The sequence below is a fragment of the Camelus bactrianus genome, chromosome 11 (genome assembly GCF_048773025.1).
Source record: "Camelus bactrianus isolate YW-2024 breed Bactrian camel chromosome 11, ASM4877302v1, whole genome shotgun sequence".
Lineage (NCBI taxonomy): Eukaryota > Metazoa > Chordata > Mammalia > Artiodactyla > Camelidae > Camelus > Camelus bactrianus.
In genome coordinates this window covers 46,525,274-46,541,785 of record NC_133549.1, presented here as the reverse complement: position 1 = coordinate 46,541,785, position 16,512 = coordinate 46,525,274, and the positions used below count along the sequence as shown (strand labels likewise).

General features: G+C 33.0%; 1 protein-coding gene across 8 annotated transcripts in view; it reads right to left on the bottom strand.

The window, feature by feature from the left end:
- LOC105081820 (protein FRA10AC1) overlaps positions 1-16,512 on the bottom strand; it is a 68,708-nt gene that overhangs the window by 2,021 nt on the left and 50,175 nt on the right. For all 8 annotated transcript variants that reach the window (XM_074373938.1, XM_074373937.1, XM_074373936.1 and 5 more), the window contains 6 exons: positions 14,540-14,585; positions 12,333-12,446; positions 11,147-11,189; positions 9,188-9,306; positions 5,819-5,857; positions 327-405 (listed from right to left, as the gene is read on the bottom strand). In XM_074373938.1, coding sequence (XP_074230039.1) covers positions 327-405; positions 5,819-5,857; positions 9,188-9,306; positions 11,147-11,189; positions 12,333-12,446; positions 14,540-14,585 — 440 coding nt within the window. The remainder of the gene's footprint in view (positions 1-326; positions 406-5,818; positions 5,858-9,187; positions 9,307-11,146; positions 11,190-12,332; positions 12,447-14,539; positions 14,586-16,512) is intronic.

Below are 16,512 nucleotides of genomic sequence, written 5' to 3'. Positions count from 1 at the left end.
CGATAATCATAATATCATGAACAGGCTGCTCTGGAAGCTAGTAAACAGCAACTGTCTAAAAGAATCTAAGCAGAGACTACGGGGTCATCTGTTAAGGTGAACTGAGGAAAATTTATTCATCAAAAGGGAGCTGGACATGCTGGTCATTTATGGCCACAAACAATGGATGGGAATAAAATCTGATCTTACTAGGCTAGGTGGTCCTTGGCATTAAATAAACATCCATGATGTTAAGTTCTTCATTAACTGTTATTAAGAATGGCTATGGTCACAGCTTCCCAAACTGATGTAAAAGGTATGCATTATCTATTAATATTAGGACTTACTGTGATTTTTCATCTGTTTCTGGTAGTGGGCCCTTCCAAAGTTCAGATTCTGAAGTACTTTCCTCCTCATCAGAGTTTCCTGTTCATTCAAAAGAGATTTTTTTAAATGTGCATATTACATTTAAAACACATTTTGAACTAACCACCAAGGCAATTAAGTTAATGTCAGATTTAACTGCAGTTTAGCTTCAACTTTTATGGCTCTCTGAAAATTTAATTCACTTTTCCAGATCAATATATTCTTTTTAAAAGTAAATAAGCTGAGATATACCAAAGAGCCTCAGCAAAAATACCAAGGATTTAAAGTCTCATGGGAAACTTCTATAAGTTACACTGAGTTAAAGTAGCAATTCCAATATTAACTCTGTATTATAAAGGAATTATCTCTTGCAATATAGCTGTCTTTAGTTTCTTTTTTATTGTTCGTACAAAACACATGCAGGTTAAGATTTTTGCAGAGAGTATGTTTACATTAGGATCAAGACCTCAAGAACTGAACTAGTATGTAGGACCAGCTAGTTGAATTATGAAAAAATATTTGTCAGTGTATTCTCATGCACTGTTAGGAGTAAAAATTCTATAAATCTTTCTTCTTGAGGACAGTCTAGCAATACAGATCAGTTGGAAAAAGTAGATACCCTTTGACCAGCAATAATACTTTTAAAAATTTAATTATTTATTTAGAATAAATGAGCACCTCAGATATATGTACAGAGATATTCACTGTATAACAACAACAAAAGAAAACAACCAAAATCCCCACCAACTAGGGATAAAAGATTGGTTCAATAAATACTATACAGCTGTTATAAAAACTTTAGTATATCTATATACATTACCATAGAAAAATGTCCATGCTATATCAAAATTTTAAGTTATAGAAAGCATGCATAGTATAATCCAATTTGCAGTTAAAACATTATCTATATCTACATATAGATATACATATAGTATTATTTATACATACGTATGTACACACATAGATATATGTGTGTGTGTGTGTGTATATATATATAAAAAGTTTTATTACCCATAGGTCGGATATTTTTACTCTTATTTGTTTTTCCAATTTTTTTGTATTTTAAACAGTGATCATGTGTTACCTTCAAAGATCAGTAAAAAAAAATATACTTCTATTTTTAAAAATATAACAAAACATATTTCAAATGGATCATACTATATTTATTGGCCAACAAAAAAACTATCAAATACCGAAACATCTATGATGAGACAATAAAATTACATGCTACAAAGTAATTATGTTAGCAAATAATTCCTCTGCAATAATGACCATTAGTCTAGAAAAGAACTGATACAAATTTGGCCTGTCAACACAGAATGTCCCTTAGTTAAACACAACACAAAAATAAAACACTATTGATTTGCCACAGCGGTTTTAGCCTTTTCCCTGTTGAACTTTGGTCCTTAAGTCAGTAAGTGAGTCTGAACTTTGGTCCTAACTGAATCTATTCTAGTGCAAATTCTAAGAAAAATGGCACCAAAAAAAGGGGGAGGGAGTGAGGGGTTGTACTTCTAATGATCTAGACACAAAGATGATGAAATTATAAAGCTTTGGGAACAAGATTCCTGCTCAGTGACAGCCAGCACTAGCACTGGAACTGCCACTGTCCCAAACTGAATATGTGAAAAGGGAAAATAAAAGTCTTCTAGTCTTATTTTTATAAAAACTCACAGAGATAAACAATGCACAGAAAAACTAATCAGGCCTAAAAAAGTTATCACTATAGCGTTATAACTATCCTGTTAATGATGTCAGAGAAGAAACCTATGAGGCCTTTGAAAGTGGGCAGCTAATTTCAAAAGGCCTTATAACCATTTGTTCTCTTCTTCCCTCTCAAGAGTACTTCCCACATGCCAGCTTTCCTCCACCAGTTTTCTGATACCAGACAATCCAGTTTTACTAAAAAAGACAAGTTTAGAATAACAATACAAAATAACTCTCTCTGAAAGAGAACATGCTGAAAAAGTGGCCAAATATTCTAAGAGGATCAAATCTACAAGATTGGACTATATGATCTTTAAGTTCCTTACAATCTCAGGAATCTGTAATACCTAAATATAAATCTAAATACCTACTTCCCTGATGGTGACAGAATCTCACATCATTTCTCTGATAACTGCTACAACCTGCCAGAGGTGGGAAGGGTGTCGCTAAGGAAATAACAATAAGAATGTGCAATACAAACCAGTACTCTTGTCAAATCTACACAGTAGTAACTGACAAGTGGGGATCAGAATTTAAGACACTGATTCTGTGTTGGAAGGGGAGCTTGGAGGTCTGACCCTTATCTTACTGCAACACCTCTGTAACAAGTGGCTGTCCATCTATGCTTCAACACCTCACTACTGCCTGAAGCAGCCCATTCCTTCATTCCTTTCTTTGGATAGTCCTAATTGACAAGATTTTCCCTAAATTAAGGCAAAAATCTGTTTTCTAGTTATTTTTATCCAGACTCTAGTTCTGCCAACCAGTCACCAAAAATAAGTCTCCTACATAGTAGCAGTTTTGCAAATATCTACAGTTTCCATGTCTGTCTCCTTACCCCTTCCCTCTTCACCTTTCTCTAAGCTAAACATCAACGGTTCCTTCAACCTTCTTGTCAAATTTCAAGTTCTGACACCACTTTGTTCTATTCTTGACCTGCTTTAAGTTTCAACATTCCTTTCAGAATGTAATGCAAACTGCACATCATTTTCCCTGCATGCTTTGAATAATGAAAGCAGGTCTATCATCTTATTTTTTTTTCTGGGTATTATAGGATACCTAAGTAACTTGGCCTACTGAAGAAGTGGCAAGTCTCCAATTATGCCAACAAATGGGCACATCTAAAGACTTAACTTTGGATCTGACCAATCCTAGAAAACAAACACAAAATCTGTTTATAATGTCCAGAATCTTCTTTTTCTCTTGTTACAATAATAGCTACAAGGTTATCAAGGAGTTACTTTATGTCAGACACATGCTTTACATGTTCATTATGTTATTTGACTCTGATAATAATCCAATAGTCGCTTTACACCCATTTTACAGACAGAACTGAGACACAGACAGATCAAATCATTTAATGTGGATTTGTACAGTCAGTCTGCCAAAATTAGAGTACAAAGAATGGACTTAATCTGATCCACTGATGAAGAGTTACTGATGATAGAGGTAAAAAGGTACAGACTTTGGAGTTATAAACCTGTGTTTATACCAGCTCTGCTATTAACCAACTATTTGACCTTAGGAATTTATGTAAATTCTCTGGGTCTTGGTTCTCTTGTCTGCAAAATGGGATATTACATGCCCATTACTAAGATTAAATGAGGTACACAACTTGCCATTGTAAGGCAATGAAATAAACCACTTGCCATTGTGGTTGACAAATAATGCAAGTTAAAATTCTTTCTCCCCATACAAACTGGGTTTTTCTTTATGGATTTGGATTTAATAATCCATATGTTGTTAGATGGGGTAAGAGGGTAACTGGATATTATCCAAATGGAAAAGAAATACAGAAAAGCAAAACTTGAGTTCTGAAATTGCCAAGACCACCTAAGAAGATACCTGGGTTTGGCATACCATAATAAGGTACATGTCTCCTACCCGAAATGGTTCTACTTCAAGAACCAAGCTAAGCCAGAGGTTCTTCAAGTTGGGTATAGTATTCTCCCCTACTTACCACTAGAAGTTTGACCTGGCTGAGGAGGGTAAAGAGACTTAGGACTATTGCTGGGAAAAGGGGGAGGATTGAGAGGGCTGGGGGAAGGACAGTGGGAGGGAGAATGATGGAAGAGGAAATGAAAGAATGAATATAAATAAGTCAAGACCTTTCCCCAAAAGATTTTTAAACAATGAAAAACCGGAACTGGAAAAGGGCAATGTTTTCCCCACATTAAATAGGTCTTCACACCTCTCACTGCAATGGATAGCTGGAAACAGGTAAAAGGTAAATAAAATTTCCCATTTTAACCTGTGCATGCTTTCTAAAAATATATATACTTACTACCCCATCTCCAGATAGCGTAAGTCTATCATCTCATGCCTGGCTATGTTCTACAAACTGTCAGAAAACTAAACCTAAATTAGAAAAAGAAGTTACTGATAGATTAGGATTCACATGGGTAGAAAGGAAGTGTCAGTGCTTTAGGACACTTTAAATGTGTTGAAAACAAAATTGGTATAAGTAAAATAATTTATAAGGAATATGCTGTATTCCTAAACTAGAGGAATACCTCCACTGACATCTCCCTCTTCACTGTATTTTTAAACAGTAAATACCTTAAATTTTTTTTTTTCAGTGCGAAATTTCTGATTACTGAATACTTAAATTCTCCTGAAGAGTTATACTAAAATGCTAATCATGTTTAATTTGAATGGTGGATCTGGAGTATTTTTCTAAGTTTGCCATAATATGTATTACTTTAAAATGAGAAACAATTTAATTCTTAAATCTGTAAATTTCCAAGTAAGCCTAGAAGTCTCAAATCTCTGAATTTTTATAAAATAAGTCCAGATATTATAAATTAGGTATGCTACTGAAATATACTTTATCATCAGACCCTAAGTCTATCTACTGCAAGGTCTTCAAGAAATTCAACACTGTATTACTATTGAGATTCAAAGGCTACTGTTCGTTATATCACAAATGGTGCCCTCTTCTATAAACCCACAGGAGATTCTGCTCTCAAAACTCTGCCTGGAAAAAGCTGAGCACCCTGCGAGTTCTCTTTAATATTGCATGGGTACAATTAATCATTCTACCAGTGGTTTGTTTGGTTTGGTTGTTAGGAAGAACAGTGACAAATTTGTGACCTACCTTTGCAATTATGCAAGACTTTTTGGTAAACATTTGTCTGTATTAATTTTACCTCTAGCTTTACTTTGCTATTCTTATTTTTCCATTACTCTGTTTTACCTTTAAAAAAATCTTATTTTATTGTACATATCTTTGTAAGTCATTGTAAATAGTTTTTGGAATGCTGCAGGAAAAAAATTATAAAATTTGTAGCAAATATTCAATGAAATCCAATCTGGTGAAAACTACAGGACTTACAAAAAACTGACCAGTAGCAACCAGTTGCTAATATTTTGCTTTCTGTGTACAAACCACATATTTAATTTTATCAAAGTCACCAAATGACAGAGATAACTCAGTCTTGGGTCATATAAGCAACATTTCTTAAATTTTAATCCACTTCCCCAATTCTCTTTGCACCCCAACCTCATCCCTGTTTGTTTTCCTTCACATTCTACAATGTGAAATTAAAATGTGTATTTTTACTGAAAACAAAAATTTATGCTCTTCTATACTTAAAATAAGAAACTTTCCAATGTTCTAATTTGGGGAAGAAATAAACTTTTGGTCTTTTTTCTATGATTTTTCTCACATAGTACAAAAACAAAAAATAATTTACATCAGAGCAAGTCACAATTTGCAAATTTGCAAATACCATGAGTCTATATATTTTTACTAAATGATACTTACTGTTAATAGAAGTTTCTGATTTCATTGAGGATGAATGTGCTGGAAAAAACACAACAACATTGTTTTGTCAAGAATCCTCCTGCAGTGGTGTAATAGCCATAGCTGTAACCAGAATTCTTTCCAATAGTCTAGAGGTTACCTTACAGTCCTACAGGAAAGTGCTTTGCTGTCATATAACCTTTCATTTTCCTTAGACTTACTGCCAGAATTAAAATGTTAGGTTCTTTTAGGCAGGGGTATTTTATGCTCTCATACAGCCTGGAATATCTAGCATAAAACTTAAAAAATAATGAACACATTAAAAAACTCTCATGTTGCCAGGGGGAAAAAACCTCATAGATCAGCTGCAGTATAACCAATATTTTATCTATAGATGTTCAATTTCTGAAAGCAGTTTACAAATACATATTTGTTTTTCTTAATACTTTTTTGAAGATCATATACAGGTGAGAATTCTCAGTAATTAAAAAAAAAAAACTATGTCATAACACAAATGTTTTCAGTTCTACAATGGTTACCAAGAGAGGGAAATGGAAAGAGAAGAGTACTGAAGATCTGTTAGAGTACCTTTAAAAATCATCACTATACAGCATCTATCCAATTCGTTCAGCTATCTAGACATACAGTTATCCATCCAATTATCTATCCATCCAATTATCCATCCATCCACTTATTTAACATTATGTACGATGGCAACCCAAGGCTACGGGAATAAATGGGATCATACAGGTAGAACAGAGAGAAAAAAGAGAAGTTCTATAAGAGTCCTGAGGAATTCCAACATTTAAGGGTAAGACTGAGGAGGAACTATGATCAAAAGAGGCTGAGGAGAGGTCAAAAAGATAGAAAATCAAGAAAGCAGATTATTTTGAGGAATGTCAACAGTCCAAACGTAGCTGAGATATTAAGCATTTATTAATTACTATTCAAGTCTGGGCCAAATTAAGGTGGCCTGGCAAGAAAGTATGACATCAAGATCAACCTAGTTCCAGATGATCCCATTTAAGAAGACATTAAAGAGTTCTACATGGTCTTCCTAGAAGTTTGCTAAAATATTGTCATTTTCTGCTTTATACCAGAGAAGCTTAGGGAAAAAAAAAGAAATATATCCTGTACTCCCTGCAATCAAAGGTACTCTGAATAAAGAATACATAAGAAACAGATGTCTCTAGTCTACTTGGCTTCGGTTTTCTATCTTTAAAGTTGCCCTGAAACAATCTTCAAAGTCTTTCATTTTCTCATGCTTTATTATTTATGCCTAACATGTGCCAGTGGGATGCTGGGGTTAGAGCAATGAACACAGCAGATAGAATCCCTGCCCTCCTGTGCTTTGATATGATTGTCATATGTGTAATGAAGGGAAAGTTCCAGGGTTGTGACAGCATTATAAATAGGAGTCCTAACTTAGATTCAGAGTCAGGAAAGGATCCCTGAGGAAGTAACATTTAAGTTTAGACCTGAAGGATGAGTTAGGATGGGACCAGGGGTTTTAGAGAGAGAGGCAGCAGCATCTACAGGGTCCCTAAATGGAAACAAATTTGACATTTTCCAGAAACAGAAAGGCTATGTGGGTGGAGTGCGAAAGGGAGGTGGAGAGTAGTGAGAAACAAGCCTTGCATGCTGGATCATACAGAGCCTTTGGGCTTTGTCCAGAAGTTGGTTATATGCTAAAAACAACAGAAAATCACTGCTAGATGGAGAATGGATTCAGGGGAGGGAGGTGGGATGACAAGACAGTGGTGGAATTAGTATGGATAATACAGCAGTAGCCTAGATGAGAAGACATGGTCGTTTGAACTAGAGGATAGAGAAATATATCCTGGTGGTAAAACTGATGGATTTACATAAATAATGAGAAAAAAGAAGGCATCAAGGATAATTTCCAGATTTCTGGTATTAGTTTTTAGGGTGACAAGAGCGTCATCTACTGAAATATAAAGGAAAAACATCTATAAGGAAGATTACACGCATGTACGTATAATTTGAGGGGACAACTCCATTCCTAATCCCAAGTATCCAGCTACCTAATTACCTGTTTTGAAGGTAATGAATGAATTTTTGCAGCAAAGGGATTAGTTCTTCTTTAATTTGAATAAGCAATGATTAACAAGGTATCATACAATGACATAAACACAACAAAACTGAATGCTACAAAACTCTCAAATAGGATTCATTAAGTATTTTACTGGCATACAAGGATAAATAAAAAATTTTAAAATCTTACATGAGATTTTCAGATTTATTAATTAAAATTTATTTTGGAGTTAGAACATGATTTAGAGACAAAAAGGCATTCTGCTTCAAATACCGAAAAATCAGTATTTTCCTCTAACCATCTTATCAATTTTACCAAGGCTAAAATTTGGTGATACCATACACTTGAATATACTGTGACATGTAAGCAGCAAAAAATGCACATAAGAATGGAACATAGCTAATGATCTTCATAGCTGGAGCAAGGGAGCCCTCTCCTGTCCAAGTATTAGGTAACATTGGCCAGAACCTAATTCAATCTACCATTATCTACCTAATTTAAGTCTGGTTCACTCTAGTTATAAGTCAGTTTGACTCTATTATGGACTGGATAAGCAATTAGCAGTAACCTTCACAACAGCTAACTATGTGCCAAGTACTATGCAAACTGTTTACATGCATTATCTCATTTCAACTTCTGAAGAATCCTACGAGGTAGGTACAATTATCATGACCAGTTTACACATACAAACTTAAGGCTTAGACAGCTTAAGGACTGCTGAGAAAGAAGTAAGTCGTTGACTTGGATTTGTATTTAATAATTATTTATTAATTATATGTGCACAGCACCATGTCAGGTTCTGAGGACACACATATGTCAATCTCTATCATTTCAAAAAGCTCATAAGCTAGTGAGAAAATCACACGGATCATAATAATTGAAATCAGTGTTATAATTTTATACGGACTTATAGATTATGTACTGATTTATAAAGTGTTCAAAGTGCCTTTCAGTCTTATCTAATTCTCCACAGTAAGTACCAGCAGCACACAGGCCAGGTATTCACATCACCACTACGTACATGAGGAAAGAAAAACTCAAGAAGTTCAGTGACTTGCTCAAGGTAGCAAGTCTATAAGTGACAAAACCAGGTATTAGAATGCTGTTCCAATATTATATTATCTACCAAAAATGAGTCAAAACCAACCTTGTTCTTTAAACTCCTGTAAGTTACTGTAAATTCATATCTAAATTCTCTAATCAGTTTCCTTTCAACTACTATAAAACAGAATTCTAAACGCATTCACTAAGTAAATTCTATATTTGAGATATATGGAGATTATGCTTCTTGTCCAGAAATATGAGTAAATATTACATTTTTAGTTCCCTTTTACCTTTATCCTTTTTCTTAGAGGCTTCTTCTGTAGAAGATAATCTGGATTTTTTATGTGATGACTCTTCACAATCTTTTTTGGTTTTATCCTTTCTTTTTTTTGACTTGACTTCTTTTCTCCTTTATGTTGAACAATATAAAATTAAAGTTAACTTTTTCAACTGGTATTTCCAAAAAATAAAAATCAATGGGCAAAAAAATCAAATCAGTTAATCAAATCACTTATTTTTAAAATGTAATATACATTGTGAGGAACCCTTAAATGAGTCTGTAAATGTATTGTTAGTATATTAAGATAAATCTACAAGATTATGAAGCCTGAACACTCTGAGACAAAGAATTATTTTTTATACATTCTGTATATAAACCTTAGTAAATATAAGTCATAGTTTTACTCATTTCCTCCTTTTTATATTCTACTGTTTAGCCTTTCTACAAAATTACAAAAACAAATCTCATTTCCCTCCACATAATTCATATCTACCTATACTTCGAAAAAACAAATAAAACAAGAAACCATTGAAACAATTCTAAACCACCAATAAATAGAAAATTCTTCTCTTAAGAATACAGGAATACAGTAAAGATATAATGGAATGAGAATGGAATGGCTTATTGATAACTCATATGTCTATTCTAGATCACTTATCCTTTTACTGCTATAGCTTTATCTCTTCTAGGCCAGGTTTACAAGATTGTCAGTACCATAGCTGGCAAGCAATTGACTTTAACTGGTTAAGAAAAGAAACTCTAAATAGGAAAAGGTGATAATGCTGAAACTGAAACTGGGAAAGAGGATGAAGAGACAACAGAGAGAATTACTTTCAAGAAACGTTTTATCAGATCTTTCAAATTAAGATATTTAGACCAAATACTACGATATTATTTTAGACTAATCACTTTTTACCTCTCATGAGAGTAATTTCTATTTTGAAACGAAGCTCAAAACTCAAGGTCAAAAAAAACATCTCTGCTATCTTTCAGCATTACTGATGGAGAGGGGAAATAAAGGCTATTCAAGTAATCTAAAAAAATTCTGCTAATTTTAAGAATTAAAAATTTATTATTTATTTTTAATAGCTAAAATACTAGATAAGGCACATTTACAACATTGCTGATTTTAAATTAATATACTAATATATACATTTTACAAAGTTGCAGAATCTTACTATTAGATGTTCAAGTGTTATTCAGGACATGAAACTTCACCACCACAATCATGCCAGGTCACACAGGTTGTCTGTACATCTTCAATGCCAGGGACTTCATTATGCCTGACTTACCATATGTCAGGCACTGTGTCGAGCACTTCATAAACATTTTTGTTTAATCCCTACAATAACCCTAGGATCCTCACTTTTAGAGATAAGAATTGAGTCTTACAGAGGTTAAGAAGCTTGCCCAAGAAGATGACTAGTAAGTGGAGTAACTGATAGGAATGAATACACAAGAGGTCTGATTTTTAAGCCCATTATCTTATATATACTGCACACTACAGAACATTGATACCCTCCCCCCCACTCAGTATGGCAGATATATTCTAGTTCATTCAAAAGGTGCCTGCTGTTAATATCTGAAATGAGGACAGAGGTATATTCTTTCATAAGAATGACAAACTCCAATTAGAACACTGTTTAAACGAGACATAGGAATCATTTTTTATGAAAACCTGCTTCACAATAGTTTCTAAGAATATTATGGTATCTGAACATTGACTCCAAACTAAACATTCTAGCACCTACCACTCTGCACAGGCCTGCACATTTAAAACTGCTTCGCTAAAGTTAGGCATGGCAAATGTCCAGTTCCCTGGTTTATGTGGTCATACAGTCATGCTGGATTTTATATACTATCAACTAAACCATTAACCACTCAAGTCTACTTTAGATATCCAGTGCAAGTAAGTGACTATGCCCAAGACTACTCAAATTAACAACAGCATTTTAAAAGATAGTATTACCTGTGATGGAAATTTAATTTGAAGGAGCATTCTTGACATAATCCTTAAAAAAAAAAAGTAACATCACTGAATTGCTAAATTTGAATAATGGTACTGCTACTTTACTTGTGATATCATAAATTTGTCATTTTTCCTTACATTCCTTTACATTAAGAGGGGAAACAAATAATCTGAAGAAAACAATCTTATTCTCTCCACCTCAAAAAATGCATCCATATAGTAAAAATTGTATTAGAACGATTGAGGAATTGAACATACTCTGACATTACTTTAGAAAATGGTGCTGTCAATTTATTCTAAAAGCATACTGTTTCATAGGTAGCGTTAATGTGTATCTCACATCAAAGATACCTAACGACAATAGTGTGGGTACAGTCATTTCCTCTGAAGTACTCTAGAATTTCCCAATGGAAAAGAGCTTTTATAAAAGTCCCACAATTGAGGTCTCTTTTTGACTTTAATCTCAATTCACCCCAGCTGACTATTCCTCAATAGCACTTCCAGGAGCCACTGAGAAACCAGCCCTCATTAGGTGTGAGTTAAGTAGCATACCAGGAAATTGACTTCTCCCTGGAGTGGGCAGAAAACTTTAAAGGGCACATTTATTTAGGAATCAGAGAAGGCTGTTAACATGCTGCAGAGAAGCTGACACATTAGCTTAGGAAAAAAACAGAATGAGCAACAGATTCTAAAACATGCATATTAAGAGAAACTGTTATATTCTGGGTTATAACCCAAAACTTTTAAGACAGATATCAAGAATATGCCTTACTAAAATTTTTTCTTTATTGACACAAAGAGTGTATTTATTTATTATCCACATCATAACAAGATGGCTAATAGGTAATGTGAGATTTTACACTGCTTTTCCTTATACTCTGCATCTCACTCTGCATTGGTGACATTCTTGAAGTTAATGGAAAGAGGTTTTCACTTTACAAATTACTCGTTTGCATTTGGCATTATGATTGTTTCACCTAAATGTCACCGTAATGTTGAAAATATAAAAGTTTTAGGCTCGTAAGTTCTTTGCAACGTTAGGAAGCTCTGAGAAAAAAAGAGCACTTTTTGGAAGGTACATTACAATTTTTAAATTTAATCTTAAATTAGCCCACTTATTTTAAAATCTAAATTACTAGCTACACTTTGAAGAAATCAATCATATCCTATCTAAAGTTAAACTTACTTAATTTAACAAGTGCACTTCTTTTTTCACCATGCTCAATATAACCAAAATTAACTTCCCAACTCTTTAAGCCTTCTTTTTTCTCACAACATTTATTTCCACAGCAAAACTGGCCTGCAAATAAAGGAAGGAATATTAGCTATGATGGTTGGTGACAATATTTATCTATATAACCTGGAACTATCTCTGAAATTTACTCTTAACATACGTACATCACATCCATAACATACATAGTTCTATAGTCAGCATTAAAAAACTGAACACGATAATTATAGTACATTCAACAATTAAATCAAATTGCTGAATGAACTGTTTTAAAAAAAAAATCGGTTCCAGATTTCTTACTCGATAGATGGACTTCGTATTTAGATACAGTTTCAGTGACTCCCTATTAGAGAATCTTACACTTTAGAAAATGAGAGTACTTAAAAAGAGTACTTGCTAATACGCTAAAAGAATAAACGTATTTTCCAAAGTACATACCTTATACCAAGGTGAATCCTTTTCAATATTTAATAATATTAAAATGGATTAGAATTGCTATTTTTAAGCATTAACATAATGGAATTTAAGTACCAGCATAAAATGGTGCTTAAAGTACATTTTAAAATGTTAGCATTTTGTCACTGTAAACTGACTACACTTCAATTAAAAAAAAAAGTTTAAAAAAATGCTACCATTAAGATTATGTAGAATAAGTAATCAAATCTGATGCTCTAAATTTTAGAACCACTTGACGCTAAAATCAATGAAGTATTACCATATCCACTGTGTATCAAAACCTTCCGCAAGAGTACTGATGATCCAAGAGAAAAAAAGAAAAAAGAAACTACTCTACAATTAGTAACTTCGACAGAAAGAGATCAAATTTATTTGTACAAACTAAAAGAAAAATTATATCTCAATAATTTACACCAACAGGAACACACCTGAACTTTTCATAAAAAAGGGATTATCAAAACGAATTTTGAAAATTATCAGTCCAAAGGCTGGTAACTTTTCTAAATCGGCATTTTTTTTAAACTCATTCCAAATGAATACTTTACTGAATCTGTGCACGTTTAGTAATGGCTCTATTGTTAAAATAGCAATAAGATTATACTTCATAAATCACAGCAAATAGCTTTCTCTTCCCTTCCCAACTAATCCTTTCTTTCAATTATAGAAATTTAGAGAATGTCCATCAATTTTATTATAAGGCAGCATTATTTACCACCACTTGAAAATTCCATTCTATAAAAGTACAAAATTTTAAAATTATGAGACATTTCAACATTCCTCATTGTTTTAGGTAAAAACAAACTAAAATGTTATACTACGATATGTTAAAAGTAGCTTTAAATTTATTCTTTTTCCTTCTCCTCTAGTACCTTCAGGGCTGATCCTTTATAACCTTAAAAAAATCCTACTGTTTATTAATTTTTTTACTGCATATCCAATTTCACAACTGACATAGACATCTAATTTACGGAAGATGTATATAAGCCACACTGATACCATAAATGTTTAATCATTTTAAATGAAACCTTTATTTTCAGTTTAGAAGATTTTTTAAGTTATCAGTTTAAAATTATTTCCTTAACACTCCCATGTAGTGTTTAGAAGTATTAACACTTAAAAATGCAATTACCGATAAACAACTAATTTTATGGCATGAGATAGTACAGAGATATTAAAGTTTCAAAAAAACTTCATGAAGAGATCACAATGCATAGAAAAAGCATTTACTGACTGTCTACCAAATGTTTGATCTTTTGCTGCTAATCTAAGTATTTGGGCTTAAACTCAGTGACTCCATAAAACAAGAACTAGCCTCTCTAAAAATTCTATTAGGTTCCAAGTAGTTTAATTTCTAAAACTGTGGATTTGACTGGAATGCAGCAATACCAACTCATTATTCCAAAAAATGATAGAAAGAAAAAGTCAATATTCATCTGTTGATAGTTTCCTTGCTGTAAAATCTTTAACTCTTTAAACATTTTCTACCTATCCTCAATAGAATATTCTCAAAGTAAAAATCACTAACACATTATATTTTGACCTTTGTTAGCAACATATCATTAATATACCTTCTCTAATTTTACTCTGTATTTTATAGATAATTACTTATTGTATGTATCAGGAATAATATTACCCATTGACTTCAATTCAATAATATAACAAAATAATCTTATCCTATTAAAAAGTAAAATTAAAAAAAGAATTACCTTTTCCTGAAATCACTTCTTTTTCTACTCGCCACCTAAATCCAAACTGAAGAGAAAAAAAAATTACATCTATGCCAGGGTAAATTTAAACATTACTTAAATTGTATATAAATCTTAACATGGAGTCAACAATTGACATGATGACACTCAGTAATCTAAAAAGTAGACCTAAATCCCATCATGATATCTTTTTCTGTCCTTATAGGAGTCTAGACACTTAAAAATACATTTGAACTATTACCAACTTCTTTGTTAAGGAACAATCTTCACAACATTTAAATGCCCTATTAAAAGTTATAGGCGCCAAATGCAAGATATGTAAATTAATAAAAAAATATCCTATTCTATGACAATCACAGGAAAAAAAAAAGCTATAGTACAGTAAAGAGACAGTATACTATAGTGCAACAGAGTGCAGTCTTTGGAGTTAGACTGGGTTTATGTCTTAGCTCTACCACTTGACAGCTGTATAATATTGAACAAGTTATTTACTCCATTTCTGTCTCGGTTTCCTCTTATGTAAAGTGGAGATAATATGAGTACCTATTTCTTTGGGTTAAGAGGTTTAAATGGGATAATAGATATAAAGTACTTAAAATACTACCTGGTGCATAGCAAACAATGGTCCAGGGGCCTGCTGACTATTTTTATAAATAAAGATTTATTGGACCACAACCACACCCACTCATTTGTATATGGCTCTTTTCCCACAGTAACAGCATTGTAATGAATAGGAAAGAACAATAGCATCAATCTGGAGCCTGCAAGTAGAAAGTTTTTAAATTTCCTTCTGAGATTCCTAAACATTACTTTGTAGCTAACCCTCGAACAACAAAGGGTCTAGGGGTGCTGACCCCCACGCAGCTGAAAATCCAAGTGTAACTTTACACTTAGCCCTTCATATCCACGGCTTGCAGATCACTTAGTAGGGTGGAATGTAACAGTGAAAGAAATCACGCATATATAAGTGAACCTGCTCAGTTCAAATCCACGCTTGTTCAAGGGTCAACTGTATTTGCTTTCTCACTAAAAATGATAAAATGTTAAAATGATAAAATGTTTTCCTCCACTGCCTTTTAAGATTCATATTCATATGCTAAATTACTATAACTTTAGTAAATGGTTTAGTTTTCTATTCAGTTTACCATAAGAGTTAAAAGCTCAGCTCTAGAATGATGCTGACCCAATGCAAGCTCTATCACACTAGTTCTGTGAGCTTGGGAAAGTTACTTAACTTCTTAGTCCATTTCCTTTTTACGTATAAAAATCCTAATCTCATAGGTTGTTGTAATTAACAGAATTCAGTTAAGTGTTCAATGCTTATTTTTATTTTATTTTAAAATCATCTATTACTTGAATTAGTCAATTTTGTATTTTAAATGCAAATGAGGGCTCAAAATATTTAAAAATATTCTGATTAAAACCCAATGAAAATAAAATCCACCAGTCTAGGAAAAAAAGAAATAAAAAATTCAAAATAAGTGTTTAATTCTATTTTTAAGCCCACTTATGTATGTGAGGATTGTCTGCCATCCAACATATGCTGGGCTGTCCACTGAAGTGCAGTCAAATGTGTACAGCAATAGTGTCCAAACTTTTTCTTTCATTCATTAATCTACTCAACAAATAATTATTAAGCAATAATTTACTGGGCTTGGCGCTCAGCTGAAGGTATAAAGCGATTATTAAAATAAATGCTTGTCACCAAGAAGGTTGCAATCTTATAATGGGATAAGAAATGTAACAACTACAATATGTCCTACTAAAGACTGCATAGAAGTTTTGTCTCAGTATGTTTTTCTATTCTTTCCTGACATATTTTCCTGTGGATTGGTTAAACACTGGAATTACTCAGGGTTTGGGGCTTAGCTTCCTCTTCTTCTTACTCTACCCTCTAGCACAAAGGTCACACACACAAGCAGTAAGAGAAAAGTCTCCTGACTTTCTGACACAACAAAGTTCCATGGCCATCT